Source organism: Staurois parvus, unplaced genomic scaffold (genome assembly GCF_062004578.1).
Source record: "Staurois parvus isolate SC_StPar_1 unplaced genomic scaffold, SC_StPar_1.0 ptg000848l, whole genome shotgun sequence".
Lineage (NCBI taxonomy): Eukaryota > Metazoa > Chordata > Amphibia > Anura > Ranidae > Staurois > Staurois parvus.
In genome coordinates this window covers 71,294-86,654 of record NW_028318644.1, presented here as the reverse complement: position 1 = coordinate 86,654, position 15,361 = coordinate 71,294, and the positions used below count along the sequence as shown (strand labels likewise).

Genomic DNA, 15,361 nt, shown 5'->3' with positions numbered 1-15,361 from the left:
CCCCCTCCACTCCCAGCAGGAATATTCCTTCTTTACCCCCTCCACTCCCGGCAGGATCATCCCTTCTTTACCCCCCCACTCCCAGCAGGATCAGCCCTTCTGTATCCCTCCACTCCCAGCAGGATCATCCCTTCTGTACCCCCCCTCCCCCCACTCCCAGCAGGATCAGCCCTTCTGTATCCCTCCACTCCCAGCAGGATCATCCCTTCTGTACCCCCCCTCCCCCCACTCCCAGCAGGATCATCCCTTCTGTACCCCCCCCCCACTCCCAGCAGGATCATCCCTTCTGTATCCCCCCCCAGCAGGATCATCCCTTCTGTACCCCCCCACTCCCAGCAGGATCATCCCTTCTGTATCCCCCCCCCCAGCAGGATCATCCCTTCTGTACCCCCCCCCCCACACACTCCCAGCAGGATCATCCCTTCTGTACCCTCCCCCCCTCCCAGCAGGATCATCCCTTCTGTATCCCCCCCCCCAGCAGGATCATCCCTTCTGTACCCCCCCACTCCCAGCAGGATCATCCCTTCTGTACCCCCCCCATTGCCAGCAGGATCTGGATCAGAGGGTGTACAAGGATATAGAGAAGCTGACTCGGGAACAGGAAGGACAGAAATACAGAATGCGGAGCTTACTTTTGGGGCGCCAATGGCTTGAGAATGAGCATTCTGCAGCTCAGCAAGGGCAGTTTCCAAATCCTTTGAGGTGACAGGAAAACCAGCAGCTAAAAGCTCCTCTTCATCCTCCTGTGTGAGGGCACTGCCAAGTAAAAGCGACCAATAAAGAATTAGGAAGTGGAGAAAAGAATAGAGTGTGCAGCAAAGGAACAAAGTGAGGAGGAAAGGTGCACAAGTGGGGAGTGAGGGCATACAGGACAAGGCAAAATGTGTGGAAAGAGGGTGTACAGGGTATGGAGGGAGGGTGTGCAGGGTGTGGAGGGTGGGTGTGCAGGGTGTGGAGGGTGGGTAGGGAGGGTGCGGAGGGAGGGTGTGCAGGGTGTGGAGGGAGGGTGTGCAGGGTGCGGAGGGAGGGTGTGGAGGGAGGGTGTGCAGGGTGTGGAGGGAGGGTGTGCAGGGTGCGGGGGGAGGGTGTGCAGGGTGCGGGGGGAGGGTGTGCAGGGTGCGGGGGGAGGGTGTGCAGGGTGCGGAGGGAGGGTGTGCAGGGTGCGGAAGGTGGGTGTGCAGGGTGTGGAGGGTGTGCAGGGTGCGGAGGGAGGGTGTGCAGGGTGCGGGGGGAGTGTAGGGTGCGGAGGGAGGGTGTGCAGGGTGCGGAGGGAGGGTGTGCAGGGTGCGGGGGGAGGGTGTGCAGGGTGCGGAGGGAGGGTGTGCAGGGTGCGGGGGGAGGGTGTGCAGGGTGCGGAGGGAGGGTGTGCAGGGTGCGGGGGGAGGGTGTGCAGGATGCGGGGGGAGGGTGTGCAGGGTGCGGGGGGAGGGTGTGCAGGGTGCAGAGGGAGGGTGTGCAGGGTGCAGAAGGAGGGTGTGCAGGGTGCGGAGGGATGGTGTGCAGGGTGTAAAGGGAGGGTGTGCAGGGTGCGGAGGGAGGGTGTGCAGGGTGCGGAGGGAGGGTGTGCAGGGTGTGGAGGGAGGGTGTGCAGGGAGGGTGTGCAGGGTGCAGAGGGAGGGTGTGCAGGGTGCGGAGGGTGTGCAGGGTGCGGGGGAAGGGTGTGCAGGGTGCGGGGGGAGGGTGTGCAGGGTGCGGAAGGTGGGTGTGCAGGGTGTGCAGGGTGCGGAGGGTGTGCAGGGTGCGGAGGGAGGGTGTGCAGGGTGCGGGGGGAGTGCAGGGTGCGGAGGGAGGGTGTGCAGGGTGCGGGGGGAGGGTGTGCAGGGTGCGGAGGGAGGGTGTGCAGGGTGCGGAGGGAGGGTGTGCAGGGTGCGGAAGGTGGGTGTGCAGGGTGCGGAAGGTGGGTGTGCAGGGTGTGGAGGGTGTGCAGGGTGCGGAGGGTGTGCAGGGTGCGGAGGGAGGGTGTGCAGGGTGCGGGGGGAGTGCAGGGTGCGGAGGGAGGGTGTGCAGGGTGCGGGGGGAGGGTGTGCAGCAGGGGGCGGGGGGAGGGTGTGCAGGGTGCGGAGGGAGGGTGTGCAGGGTGCGGAGGGTGTGCAGGGTGCGGGGGAGGGTGTGCAGGGTGCGGAGGGAGGGTGTGCAGGGTGCGGAGGGAGGGTGTGCAGGGTGCGGAGGGAGGGTGTGCAGGGTGCGGAGGGAGGGTGTGCAGGGTGTGGAGGGAGGGTATGCAGGGTGTGGAGGGAGGGTGTGCAGGGAGGGTGTGCAGGGTGCGGAGGGAGGGTGTGCAGGGTGCGGAGGGAGGGTGTGCAGGGTGCGGGGGAGGGTGTGCAGGGTGCAGAGGGAGGGTGTGCAGGGTGCGGAGGGATGGTGTGCAGGGTGCGGGGGAGGGTGTGCAGGGTGCAGAGGGAGGGTGTGCAGGGTGCGGGGGAGGGTGTGCAGGGTGCAGAGGGAGGGTGTGCAGGGTGCGGAGGGAGGGTGTGCAGGGTGCGGAGGGAGGGTGTGCAGGGTGCAGAGGGAGGGTGTGCAGGGTGCGGAGGGAGGCTGTGCAGGGTGCGGAGGGAGGGTGTGCAGGGTGCAGAGGGAGGGTGTGCAGGGTGCAGAGGGAGGGTGTGCAGGGTGCAGAGGGAGGGTGTGCAGGGTGCGGAGGGAGGCTGTGCAGGGTGCGGAGGGAGGGTGTGCAGGGTGCAGAGGGAGGGTGTGCAGGGTGCAGAGGGAGGGTGTGCAGGGTGCAGAGGGAGGGTGTGCAGGGTGCGGAGGGTGTGCAGGGTGCAGAGGGAGGACGTACAGATAAAGACAAGCCTACCATGCTTTCCTGATCCTAGTACAGGCGTTGCGTCCAGCAGTGGCCAGTAAGGTGCAGAGATCTCCGAGAACAAACCCCTGAACCATAACAGATCAGACAGTTCAGCTCCAATATTTGTCCAACAGGATATCCAAGTCTAGACTACATTCACACCCAAACATTCCATCCATTACCAGAATGTGATAACCCCCCCCCCTCCCACCTGAGAAGACATTCATTGTGTGTTGGGGAATGGGACCATCACCCTGGGAGAAGACATTCGTTGTGTGTTGGAGAATGGGACCATCACCCTGGGAGAAGACATTCGTTGTGTGTTCGGGAATGGGACCATCACCCTGGGAGAAGACATTCCTTGTGTGTTGGGGAATGTGACCATCACCCTGGGAGAAGACATTCGTTGTGTGTTGGGGAATGGGACCATCACCCTGGGAGAAGACATTCCTTGTGTGTTGGGGAATGGGACCATCACCCTGGGAGAAGACATTCGTTGTGTGTTGGAGAATGGGACCATCACCCTGGGAGCAGACATTCCTTGTGTGTTGGAGAATGGGACCATCACCCTGGGAGAAGACATTCCTTGTGTGTTGGGGAATGTGACCATCACCCTGGGAGAAGACATTCGTTGTGTGTTGGGGAATGGGACCATCACCCTGGGAGAAGACATTCCTTGTGTGTTGGAGAATGGGACCATCACCCTGGGAGAAGACATTCCTTGTGTGTTGGGGAATGGAACCATCACCCTGGGAGAAGACATTCCTTGTGTGTTGGGGAATGTGACCATCACCCTGGGAGAAGACATTCCTTGTGTGTTGGAGAATGGGACCATCACCCTGGGAGAAGACATTCCTTGTGTGTTGGGGAATGGGACCATCACCCTGGGAGAAGACATTCATTGTGTGTTGGGGAATGGGACCATCACCCTGGGAGAAGACATTCCTTGTGTGTTGGAGAATGGGACCATCACCCTGGGAGAAGACATTCCTTGTGTGTTGGGGAATGGGACCATCACCCTGGGAGAAGACATTCATTGTGTGTTGGGGAATGGAACCATCACCCTGGGAGAAGACATTCATTGTGTGTTGGGGAATGGGACCATCACCCTGGGAGAAGACATTCATTGTGTGTTGGGGAATGGGACCATCACCCTGGGAGAAGACATTCATTGTGTGTTGGGGAATGGGACCATCACCCTGGGAGAAGACATTCATTGTGTGTTGGGGAATGGGACCATCACCCTGGGAGAAGACATTCATTGTGTGTTGGGGAATGGGACCATCACTCTGGACACAACAGATCCTGGAGAATCCTGGAAATGCCTGTCTGCTACTGCAAAGCACAGAAAGCACTGATGGGATGGATAAATGGGGATACGCAGATTGGCATTTTGGATGTCTACAGATGCCAGATCTTCCCCTGGTATCAGAGCGACAATAAGTTAAACCTTCTGGATTGCTTTGGAATTGTAAGGTATTTGTTGAGGGATTTCCGTGTCCAGGATAGGATGAATACCTCAGCTGGTGATTTGGTATCATGAACAAGTTTGAACAGAAACCTCTGGATCTGTCTAGTGGTGGTTCGGCCATAACGGCTTCTTGGGACAAGAGATGGTTCAGGGCATTCTGCAAATCTGTCTTTGGGCAGTTTTTGGTTGATGTGAGAGAAGGAAGCGGTGAGGGGTAGACTTTTGAAATCACCAACTGAACCCACAGGTCTAGCATGTCGCACAGGCAAACTGTAACAGACGCCTCTGAGAATTGGGGGTGCCCCTCTGTAACATACATGTGACATGATGTAACATACATGTGATATAAATGTAGAGATTTGAGTAGATAAGATGTAATCAGTAGCAATATGTAATCATAGCTGGAGGGACATTCCATTGTCATTAAGGATGTATTCAGTCAGAGGGACTCAGACACAGAGTCATCAATTAGGCTGAAAAGCCCGGCTTCCATTGTGATGGATTTGGTAAAATGCCTATTCTGTTTCCTGTTCAAAATATACATTTTATACATATTTACTTTTATACTTTTTCATATTTCTAAATATATGTGTTTTGCATATATATTTTTGTCTGCTGGGCTTTGCAGTCCTCCTTAACTTGTTTTGCTCAGAGCGATATTTTCAACCCCTCCCTTCGCACTGACAGGACCTTTTACTTGGGCTTTGAGTATGTGAGGGGGAGTGAATATATAACGGGATGAGAAGCAAGCATCAAGTTTCTACATTTCTCCTATATTTCAGCCAAGCAAAATGTGCCTTTTAGAATGTGACTGTATTTACGTAATAGTGACATGTACTCTATTGTTCTCTATGTATAAAAGGTTAAGCCCCGCCCTGCAATAAACAGAGATGATGTGAAAGTGGTTGTACTGGACAGTTGTCCGTGGAATTATTTTCCGGCACGCAATCCATATCTCAAAATTAGGAGCAGCAGCAGACATTCAACCCTGAGCCCAATTGTGGTTCGCAAAACCTTTTTAGCTGGCTGCCCAACGAGGGGCCCCAGGTTCTGACCGATGGAAGTCCGCGTGAGGGACTGAGCGGCTGGCCGGGACAGACCAAAAGGGCCTGCGCAACCCTAAGTACGGTAGGTACTTTTTATACTTACCACTGTACGATTTGTTTCTGTCCAGTCTTAGCTGCCAGTTTTCTCGGCTTCCGGAGGGCATTGAGAGAGGCAGGTCATTTTTATTTCTCGCCTGGGGCTGTTTAACAAACCTGCCATTGGATCTCTGCTGACTGTGTATTTGTTCAGTGTCTGTCGTCCTGTGCGACTGTGATAACTCAGTAGACTGAAAGATAAGTTGCAATGAGTGTCCTGACCAGGTGAGCTGTGGGCCCCTGGAAGACGGAACCTTGCAATATGTTGCAATGAGTGTCCTGACCAGGTGAGCTGTGGGCCCCTGGAAGACGGAACCTTGCAACAAGCGTCTTCGGACGGTGACTCGGGGTAGACGGTGTGAGACCCCTGAGGGTTTAGCTCAGCTGCTGAGGCTTCACGGAGCGAGGGGGGGCAGGTGTAATGTCCTGTTCTGAGTGTATTTGTGGATCACTGTTTGTTCTGAGATAAGACAGAAAGCAGCGGGGGAGGGATATTAATCTAATAGTTGCCCGCGCTGCCTCTGAAACCGATAGCTGAGACTACGGTGAAAGAACAGAACAGAGCGAGAAGAGCTTGGATACGAATTGGGTGGCCCAGAGAGAGAGGGGGAAGATGGGTCAGAAGACAGCCAAGCCAGAAAGGATTGCTAGCATGTGATATTGTGAAGAGGAGAGAAGGAAGTGAAGCAGATAAAAAGTTATCTAAAGAAGTGAAAGTTTGTAAGCTGAAGGTCAGCGTTGCCTGACTTCAGCCGGAGGACTGGCGTAAATTATTGCAGGAACAGAGAGGAATTTTTTGTGATAAAGGTTTGCTGAACGTGACAGAAGCTTGGTACAAAAACTGCAAAAGCGTTGCATAAAGAAGGATAGTTGGAAGGAATTCAAGAAAATGGCAATTGTATAATGTATGTGTATCACAAAATTGTAAATGCTAAAACCACCGCCCTATGTTGGAATGTGGGGCGGAGGAGGGGAGGGACAGCCCTGCCCTTCGTCTAACGCCTACTTTATTCCCACCACCCCAGCCCTGCCCAGTACACTTCCCACTAGCAGCCATCTTGCTGCACCTGTATTGTCACTTCCTGCCCTGCCCAGTATACTTCCTGCTAGCAGCCATCTTGCTGCACCTGTATTGTCATTTCCTGTCCAGCCCAGTGCACTTCCGCCTGGTGGCCAACTTGGTACACTTGGAAGGCCTAAATAAGGCATATACCCAGTTCTCCCTGTTCTAAACCAGGATGGTTCCTACCACACTCCCGTTTTCCTCAATATGGAAGCGTCACCTACACAAGCCGGATACATGAATGACAATGCATTCGAGTCGGATGATTAACAACCGCAAGCAGGAAGGGCGCCAATAGATTTGACTCCCAAACCCACGCACAGTGGAGTACAACCTAAACAGGAACAGTACACAAGACAGCCCCGACATTGAAGATTACCGGAAGGGGCACCGGTAATGTATGTCGCTTTTACCCCATCACAAGCAGCGGCCTTAGTGACGAGTCTGTCTGACCCAGAGAAACAGCCAATGCCCTTTCACCGCAGGGTAGTGCAGATACAAGAAACTTACTCAGCTGCTTGGAAAGACCTGCTCAGTCTACGCCAAATTAAAGCAGGACATGTTTTCTGGCCAGTTATGCAGACGGCCTTCAGTGATGCCTGCCTGACAAGTGTTATTTCCTATTCTTCAGGCGTGGAGTTTTGTGTCCAGCTCCATGACTGGGCAAAGGAGAAATTGGCGGATCAGACTACCACGATTCAAGACATCACCCAAGATAAAGGGGAGTCTGTGGAGAAGTATTATGCCAGACTCATACAGGCCTTTGATGATCTGGGCTTCTCTCAATATGAAAAGGCACACACACACATGCTCTCAGCTGCTTTTGTCTCAGGGCTCAAAGAGGATATCAGGAAAGGTTTGATGGTGGCCCGCCCTGAGTACCGTTCTATGAAGATGTCTGACTTACTGTTGGTGGCCAGAGGCATAGAAAACTAAAAAAGGGAAAAAACCAGCGCCCCTTATGGTGGTCAATGACGAAGATCCCACCTACACTCGTCCACCACCATTGCCCAATATCAGGGAAAGGATCACCTGTTATAACTGTGGGAAACGGGGACACTTTAGAAGAGAATGCAGAGCCCCAAGATATCCCAGACAAGACAGGGACCGGACCCCCGGGAAGGGCAGCGTGAACATCAACCACCACCACGCCCCAACTCTCGTTAGGAAATGGGCAAACCTGTGTTACCCCTTATGGCAGTATCCTCGAACAAGACTGGGGGACCGTGTAGCTGTAATCCAGGATATTCCCCAACCTAAGGTAGCTAAACAACTGCATGCCTTCTTTGGACTCATATCCTACTGCAGGGCATGGATCCCTGATGCTTCGGTCCTTATGCAACCACTCTATGATGCTCTCAAGTCTAAGCCATTTACCTTGTCAAGCGAGGCCCTGGATAATTTTATGCTGCTGAAGCAAGCAATATCCACCGCTCCTGCCTTGGGACTTCCAGATTATGAGAAATCTTTCAAACTGTTTGTGTCAGAAAAGCAAGGTCACGCCACGGGGGTCCTAGCTCAAGAACATGGAGGGCAAACCAGACCCATTGGGTACTATTCTTGCCATTTGGACCCCGTAGCTAGGGATGGTTCTTCATGTCTAAGAGCCGTCTTCGCTGCTCAAGCACTGTTGGACAAAACTTCAGACCTCGTTTTAGCACACCTCCTGCTTCTTCTGGCACCGCATGACATTGCTGCCATCCTGAATCAGGTACAACCCCGACACCTGTCCACGGCCAGACATCTACGGTTGCAAATCTCCCTCCTCATTCCTGACAATGTGACCCTCCAAAGGTGTCTCACCCTCAACCCAGCCACCCTTCTGCCATTTTTCGAGGGGGGAGAAGAAGGCGAAGGTGAAGAAGGAGACCCCTGCACTACTCCACATGACTGCTTTGAAATGATGCGCATGGAAACCACACATCTACCTACAGTGAGTGAAATTCCTCTGGAAAACCCTGATTACACACTTTTTGTGGATGGTTCCAGATATGCAGATGAAGAAGGCAAATACCACACAGGTTATGCTGTGACCTCGGAATTTGAAATTCTACAATCAGGAGTATTATCACCAACTTTCTCTGCCCAGGAAGCAGAGCTTCAAGCCCTCATTACAGCGTGTAACATGGCAGAAGGTAAAAGAGCTAATATTTACACAGACTCAAGGTACGCCTTTGGAGTAGCTCATGACTTCGGTATCATCTGGAAAGCCAGAGGCTGGAACACTGGTAAAACACGGCCCAGCCATCAAGGATTTAATGGATACACTGCTCCTGCCTGACCAAGTGGCTGTCTTGAAGGTTAAAGCACATGGTAAACTGAATTCTCAAGAGGCCAGAGGGAACCACTTGGTGGACATAGCTGCCAAAGAAGCAGCGAAAAACCAACGAAAAACGTCCAAGGTGGCCGAAGAGGAGAGAGTGAGACCTCAGTACAGATACTTTTGGCGGTGCATTTGCCATCAGACAAGCAATACCTGATTTTTATGTAAATGGCCGCTTATACAGAAGAAAGGCTGGAATGGATTGATAAAGGAGCAGACTACAATGGAGAATTGTATTCGATGAAAGGAAAAACTTGTTTACCAAAACATATGTATCCAGCAGTTGTCCAATGGGCGCATAGACATGCACATCTCTCCAAGAACTTAATGAACTCACTGATCAGCAAGTATTACTGGGCTCCACGGATAACCACCTTAACCAGAAATTACTGCGCCTCGTGTGTAGTATGTGCAAAATGCAACCCGGGGAGGACGGAAAAGACACCGCAGAAACATCTGGCAAAACGTCTCTATCCATTCCAGAGGATACAGATTGATCATATACAGATGCCAAAAAGAAGCCGATATGAATATGCCCTAGTGGTGGTGGACATGTTCTCTGGTGGGCCGGAAGCCTATGCTGTTACAAACATGACAGCCAAGACCATGGCTAAGAAACTACTGAGTGAGGTAGTCGGTAGATTTGGGGTCTCAGAGGTGATAGAGAGTGGTCAGGGTCCAGCCTTCACAGCAACCCTTACAAAAGAGATTTGGACAGCACGGGGGGTCGAGTTGGCCCTACACACCCCATATCACCCTCAAAGCAGTGGGAAGGTAGAAAGGATGAATGGGACTCTAAAAAACAGGATGCTAAAGGTGGCCCAAGAGACCAACATGAGTTGGCCAGACAGTTTGCCTATTGCTCTGTTTAGTGTCAGACACCCCCCCCCGGGGGAAACATGCCCTGTCCCCTTAAGAAATTTTGTTTAGCTCATCCCCCCAGACTTGGCTGTTACTTTCCGCAACAGTTGCAATTACAATCTGATGTGTTAACTGATTATGTGACTGTATTATCACCTGAATTAACCCGTATCCATGTCCAAGTGTTTTCTCCATTCCAGATTCTGAGTCAGATACAGGAAGTCACAGCCTATTACCTGGAGATTGGGGATTAGTAAAGACATTTATGAGGAAACGTTCCCTTGAGCCAAGATATGATGGTCCATTCCAAGTTCTGCTGACCACAGCCCCTTCTGACAAGGTGGCCAGGAAGAACACTTGGGTACACACCTCCCAAACCAAGAAAGTCCCAACCCCTGAGGAAAAGGAGTCATCTACACCATGACAACTATGTTGTATATCCTTTTTCTTATAAGTCTGACAGAGGCTCAACAGGTGGATATCACCGAAATAGGTGACACCACTATATTTTGGTACAACTCATCCAACACTCATGTAGTTATTTTCACCTTTGATTTCTGTAGTATAGATCCCATGTGGTGCTATGACCATAATCTATATGATCTTGATACAACGAGCATGTTCCGATAGTAGTGACCAGGTATACATATGTGTCATGGATGATTACTGGGGACCAAAAGATTAGAACCAGATTGGAAGGGATTTGGACTGGTGAGTGTGCTCTTGTAAAGGCCATTATGCCTCTCCATAACAGAGGATACCCCTGACACACACACTGACTCAGCATCTAGGCACAGAAGGAAGCGAAAAGCTCCCTCCGGAAGTTTTGACCCACATGTGTATATAGATGCCATTGGAGTCCCAAGGGGGGTGCCTAATGGATTTAAAGCCAGAGATCAAGTAAAGCAGGCTTCGAATCCCTGATTCCCATGATAACTGTTAATAAAAATGTAGATTAGATAAATTACATATACTACAACCAACAGAGGTTTGTGAATTACACCAGGGATGCCCTTCAAGGAATCTGTCAGGAATGGACTGGCCAGCAATGGTGGGACTCACCTGCCTTTTGATCTGCAGTACCAGGGCTGGCCAGCGGGTGCTCCCAGCAATCAGAGACTCAACTTTGCAGCCAGCTAACACCTGGAACTGATTATGCTGGGGTATTTAAGGGATGGCCAGACCCACAGACTCTGCCTTGGTGTGTGTTTGTCCTGGGCCCTGTATCTGTCCTTCATCCTGTTTCTGTTCCTTTGCTGACCCTCTGTACTACGCTGCTTGCTACCTGTCCTGATCCCTGGCTTGTGACCCTGACCATCCCTCTGCCTGACCCTCTGTACTACGCTGCTTGCTACCTGTTCTGATCCCTGGCTTGTGACCCTGACCATCCCTCTGCTTGACCCTCTGTACTACGCTGCTTGCTACCTGCTAAACCTAGCCTGTGACCCCGACCATTCTCCGCTTGCTCCCCCTGTACCTACCTGCCCAATTGATATTGACCCGGCCTGCCTGACGACGCTTGCTTGTATGTACTGTTATCTGTGGGTGGTTGGGTTTGTTTGCACTGTATTATGTTTAGTATTGCACTGCGTTTATGTTTGTATTGTTAGTGTTAATAAATTACATTGTTTATAACATATCTGAAGTCTGCGTTTCCCTGCGTCAGTCACACACCTCTGGTCATACCCGGGAGCCCTGACATTACACCAAGGCCAATCCTGACCAGAAGTGGCTGCACAGGGAAGCCATCTTGGCTTGTTGATGGGAAGGATGGATCTGGATGAGGTTGAATATTTACAGTCATGGCCGAAATTGTTGGCACCCTTGATATTTTTCCTGAAAATCAAGTATTTCACACAAAAAAGGTATTGCATTAACACATGTTTTGCTATACACATGTTTATTCCCTTTGTATGTATTGGAACAAATATAAAACAGAGGCAGAAAAGCAAATATGACATAATGTCACACAAAACCCCAAAAATGGGCTGGACAAAAGTATTGGCACCCTTAACTTAATATTTGGTTGCACACCCTTTGGAAAACATAACTGAAATCAGTCGCTTCCTATAACCATCAATAAGCTTCTGACACCTCTCACCCGGAATTTTGGACCACTCTTCCTTTGCAAACAGCTCCAGGTCTCTCTTATTGGAAGGACACCTTTTCCCAACAGCAATTTTAAGATCTCTCCACAGGTGTTCAATGGGATTTAGATCTGGGCTCATTGCTGGCCACTTCAGAACTCTCCAGCGCTTCTTTGCCATCCATTTCTGAGTGCTTTTTGACGTATGTTTGGGGTCATTGTCCTGCTGGAAGACCCAGGATCTTGGACGCAAACCCAGCTTTCTGACACTGGGCCCTACAGTGCGACCCAAAATCCTTTGGTAATCCTCAGATTTCATGATGCCTTGCACACAGTCAAGGCACCCAGTGCCAGAGGCAGCAAAACAACCCCAAAACATCATTGAACCTCCACCATATTTTACCGTAGGTACTGTGTTTTGTTCTTTGTAGGCCTCATTCCGTTTTCGGTAAACAGTAGAATGATGTGCTTTACCGAAAAGCTCTATCTTGGTCTCATCTGTCCACAAGACGTTTTCCCAGAAGGCTTTTGGCTTACTCAAGTACATTTTGGCAAACTGTAGTCTTGCTTTTTTATGTCTCTGTGTCAGCAGTGGGGTCCTCCTGGGTCTCCTGCCATAGCGTTTCATTTCATTTAAATGTCGACGGATAGTTCGCGCTGACACTGATGCTCCCTGAGCCTGCAGGACAGCTTGAATGTCTTTGGAACATGTTTGGGGCTGCTTATCCACCATCCGGACTATTCTGCGTTGCAATCTTTCATCAATTTTCCTCATCCGTCCACGACCAGGGAGATTAGCTACAGTGCCATGGGTTGCAAACTTCTTGATAATGTTGCGCACTGTGGACAAAGGCAAATCTAGTTCTCTGGAGATGGACTTGTAACCTTGAGATTGTTGATATTTTGCCACAATTTTGGTTCTCAGGTCCTCAGACAGTTCTCGTCTCCTCTTTCTGTTGTCCATGCTTAGTGTGGCACAGACAGACACACAATGCAAAGGTTAAGTGAACGTCTCTCCTTTTTATCTGCTTTCAGGTGTGATTTCTATATTGCCCACACCTGTTACTTGCCCCAGGTGAGTTTACAGGAGCATCACATGCTTGTAACATTCTTATTTATCCGCAGTTGTGAAAGGGTGCCAATACTTTTGTCCAGCCCATTTTTGGAGGTTTGTGTGACATTATGTCGAATTTGCTTTCTTTCCTCCCTTTTTTTGTTTTGTCCCAATACACACAAAGGGAATAAACATGTGTATAGCAAAACATGTGTTAATGCAATACGTTTCGTGAGAAATACATGATTTCCTGGAGAAATATCAAGGGTGCCAACAATTTCGGCCATGACTGTATATCTGCTAGTGTTTGATGACAGGGAGTATGCTTATCAGACTCTGAAGGAGTATCCCCGGGATGAACTGCTAGAATGTATACGGATCGCTCATGTTCTAGTAGATCAGGGCACAGAGTTCTCTGAGGTGCAGCCATTGATTGAGGTTTGTGCAGAGTTGGTTTCATCTGGTTCCCCCGAATGCAGGGATGAATTTTTGCCGCCATTTAGTGCAGACCAGGTAGAGTCCCTGGTGTGGTTATTAGAGGATGATGTGGGTTACTTTCTGGAGCGTTATTCCACATGTTCACCACAGACACTAAGAGATTGTATAAACGCAGTGCAGTCATTGGTCAGACAGGCTTTGTGTAAGCTGAGCTTTGTTCAACCCGTACTGCAGACATGGACAGACTTGTTGCACCCAGCCTCAGTCAGCTTACAAAGACCCCGTCCTGCTTCTAACTCTACTCCTGTATTCCCACCAGCTCCTCCAGTTACAGCCCAGTATACTTGGCTATCTACCGCATGTCAGTACCCTGTTCCCACTCGCTGCACCTATCCTGCCTTTAACCCTGTAAAAAAGCCCTCTGTAGCAACCGCTCCCTCTCCTGTTCCATCCTCCAGCTCTTCTCTGTCTCCAGCTGCTCCATTCGTTTGCAGACCTGCGTTTACTTGCAGTGCTCCAGTAGTTAAAACCAGAAAAAAGCGAAAATTCTTTCCAACCAATACCATCCTGCCAGTATCCAAACCGGTGAACCTGCCTTCCGTGGTTCAGCCTGAAGCCTCTACTCGGCCTGAAGCCTCTACTCGGCCTGAAGCCTCTACTCGGCCTGATGCCTCTACTCGGCCTGATGCCTCTACTCGGCCTGATGCCTCTACTCGGCCTGATGCCTCTACTCGGCCTGATGCCTCTACTCGGCCTGATGCCTCTACTCGGCCTGAAGCCTCTACTCGGCCTGATGCCTCTACTCGGCCTGATGCCTCTACTCGGCCTGATGCCTCTCCTCGGCCTGATGCCTCTACTCGGCCTGATGCCTCTACTCGGCCTGATGCCTCTACTCGGCCTGATGCCTCTACTCAGCCTGATGCCTCTACTCAGCCGGATGCCTCTCCTCGGCCTGATGCCTCTACTCAGCTGGATGCCTCTACTCGGCCTGAAGCCTCTACTCGGCCTGAAGCCTGTACTCGGCCTGATGCCTCTACTTGGCCGGACGCCGGCATTCAGCCTGATGCCTCTACTCGGCCTGATGCCTCTACTCAGCCTGAAGCCTGTACTCGGCCTGATGCCTCTACTCAGCCTGATGCCTCTACCCAGCATGATGAACTGATCCAGCCTGATGATCCTATTAGGCCAGTTGACTCGATGCCCGCTGTTGATCCAGATGATCCGGTACCTGATCCGGTGCTCGCTGTCGTGCCAATTGACTCAGAGCCCGCTGTCATACCTGGTGACTCGGTGCCCACTGCCTTGCCAGATGACGCGGTGCCCGCTGGCGAGCCAAATGACCTGATGCCTGGTGACCCAGTGCCCGCTGTCATACCTGGTGACCTGATGCCCGCTGTCGAGCCAGACGATCCAATGCCTGGTGACCCGGTGCCCACTGCCTTGCCAGATGACGCGGTGCCCGCTGGCAAGCCAAATGACCTGATGCCTGGTGACCCAGTGCCCGCTGTCGAGCCAGACAATCCGGTACCTGATGACCCGGTGCCCACTGTCGTGCCTGTTGATTCGGAGCCCACTGCCTTGCCAGATGACGCGGTGCCCGCTGTTGAGCCAAATGACCTGATGCCTGGTGACCCGATGCCCGCTGTCCAGTCAGACGATTCAATGTCAGACCCAGTGCCAGCGGTCATGCCAGTTGACTCGGAGCCCACTGTCGTGCAAGATGACTCGGCGCCCGCCGCTCTGCCTGAGGGCCCGAGACCTGTTGCTCCACCTGGGGGTCCGGCGCCTGCCGCTCCGCCTGGGGGCCCGAGACCTGTCGCTCCGCCTGGGGGCCCGAGACCTGTCGCTCCACCTGGGGGTCCGGCGCCCGCCGCTCCGCCTGAGGGCCCGAGACCTGTCGCTCCACCTGGGGGTCCGGCGCCCGCCGCTCCGCCTGAGGGCCCGAGACCTGTCGCTCCATCTGGGGGTCCGGCGCCCGCCGCTCCGCCTGGGGGCCCGAGACCTGTCGCTCCGCCTGGGGGCCCGAGACCTGTCGCTCCGCCTGGGGGTCCGGCGCCCGCCGCTCCGCCTGAGGGCCCGAGACCTGTCGCTCCACCTGGGGGTCCGGCGCCCGCCGCTCCGCCTGAGGGCCCGAG

At 52.5% G+C, this 15,361-nt stretch overlaps 1 protein-coding gene across 1 annotated transcript in view; it reads right to left on the bottom strand.

Annotated features, from left to right (window-relative positions):
- Nucleotides 1-15,361, bottom strand: part of PEX6 (peroxisomal biogenesis factor 6) — a gene marked incomplete at its 5' end in the record, with an annotated part of 131,663 nt that overhangs the window by 45,459 nt on the left and 70,843 nt on the right. The window contains 2 exon segments of the mRNA XM_089655551.1: nt 633-756; nt 2,798-2,874. Of these exon segments, the coding sequence (XP_089511677.1) occupies nt 633-756; nt 2,798-2,874 (201 nt within the window).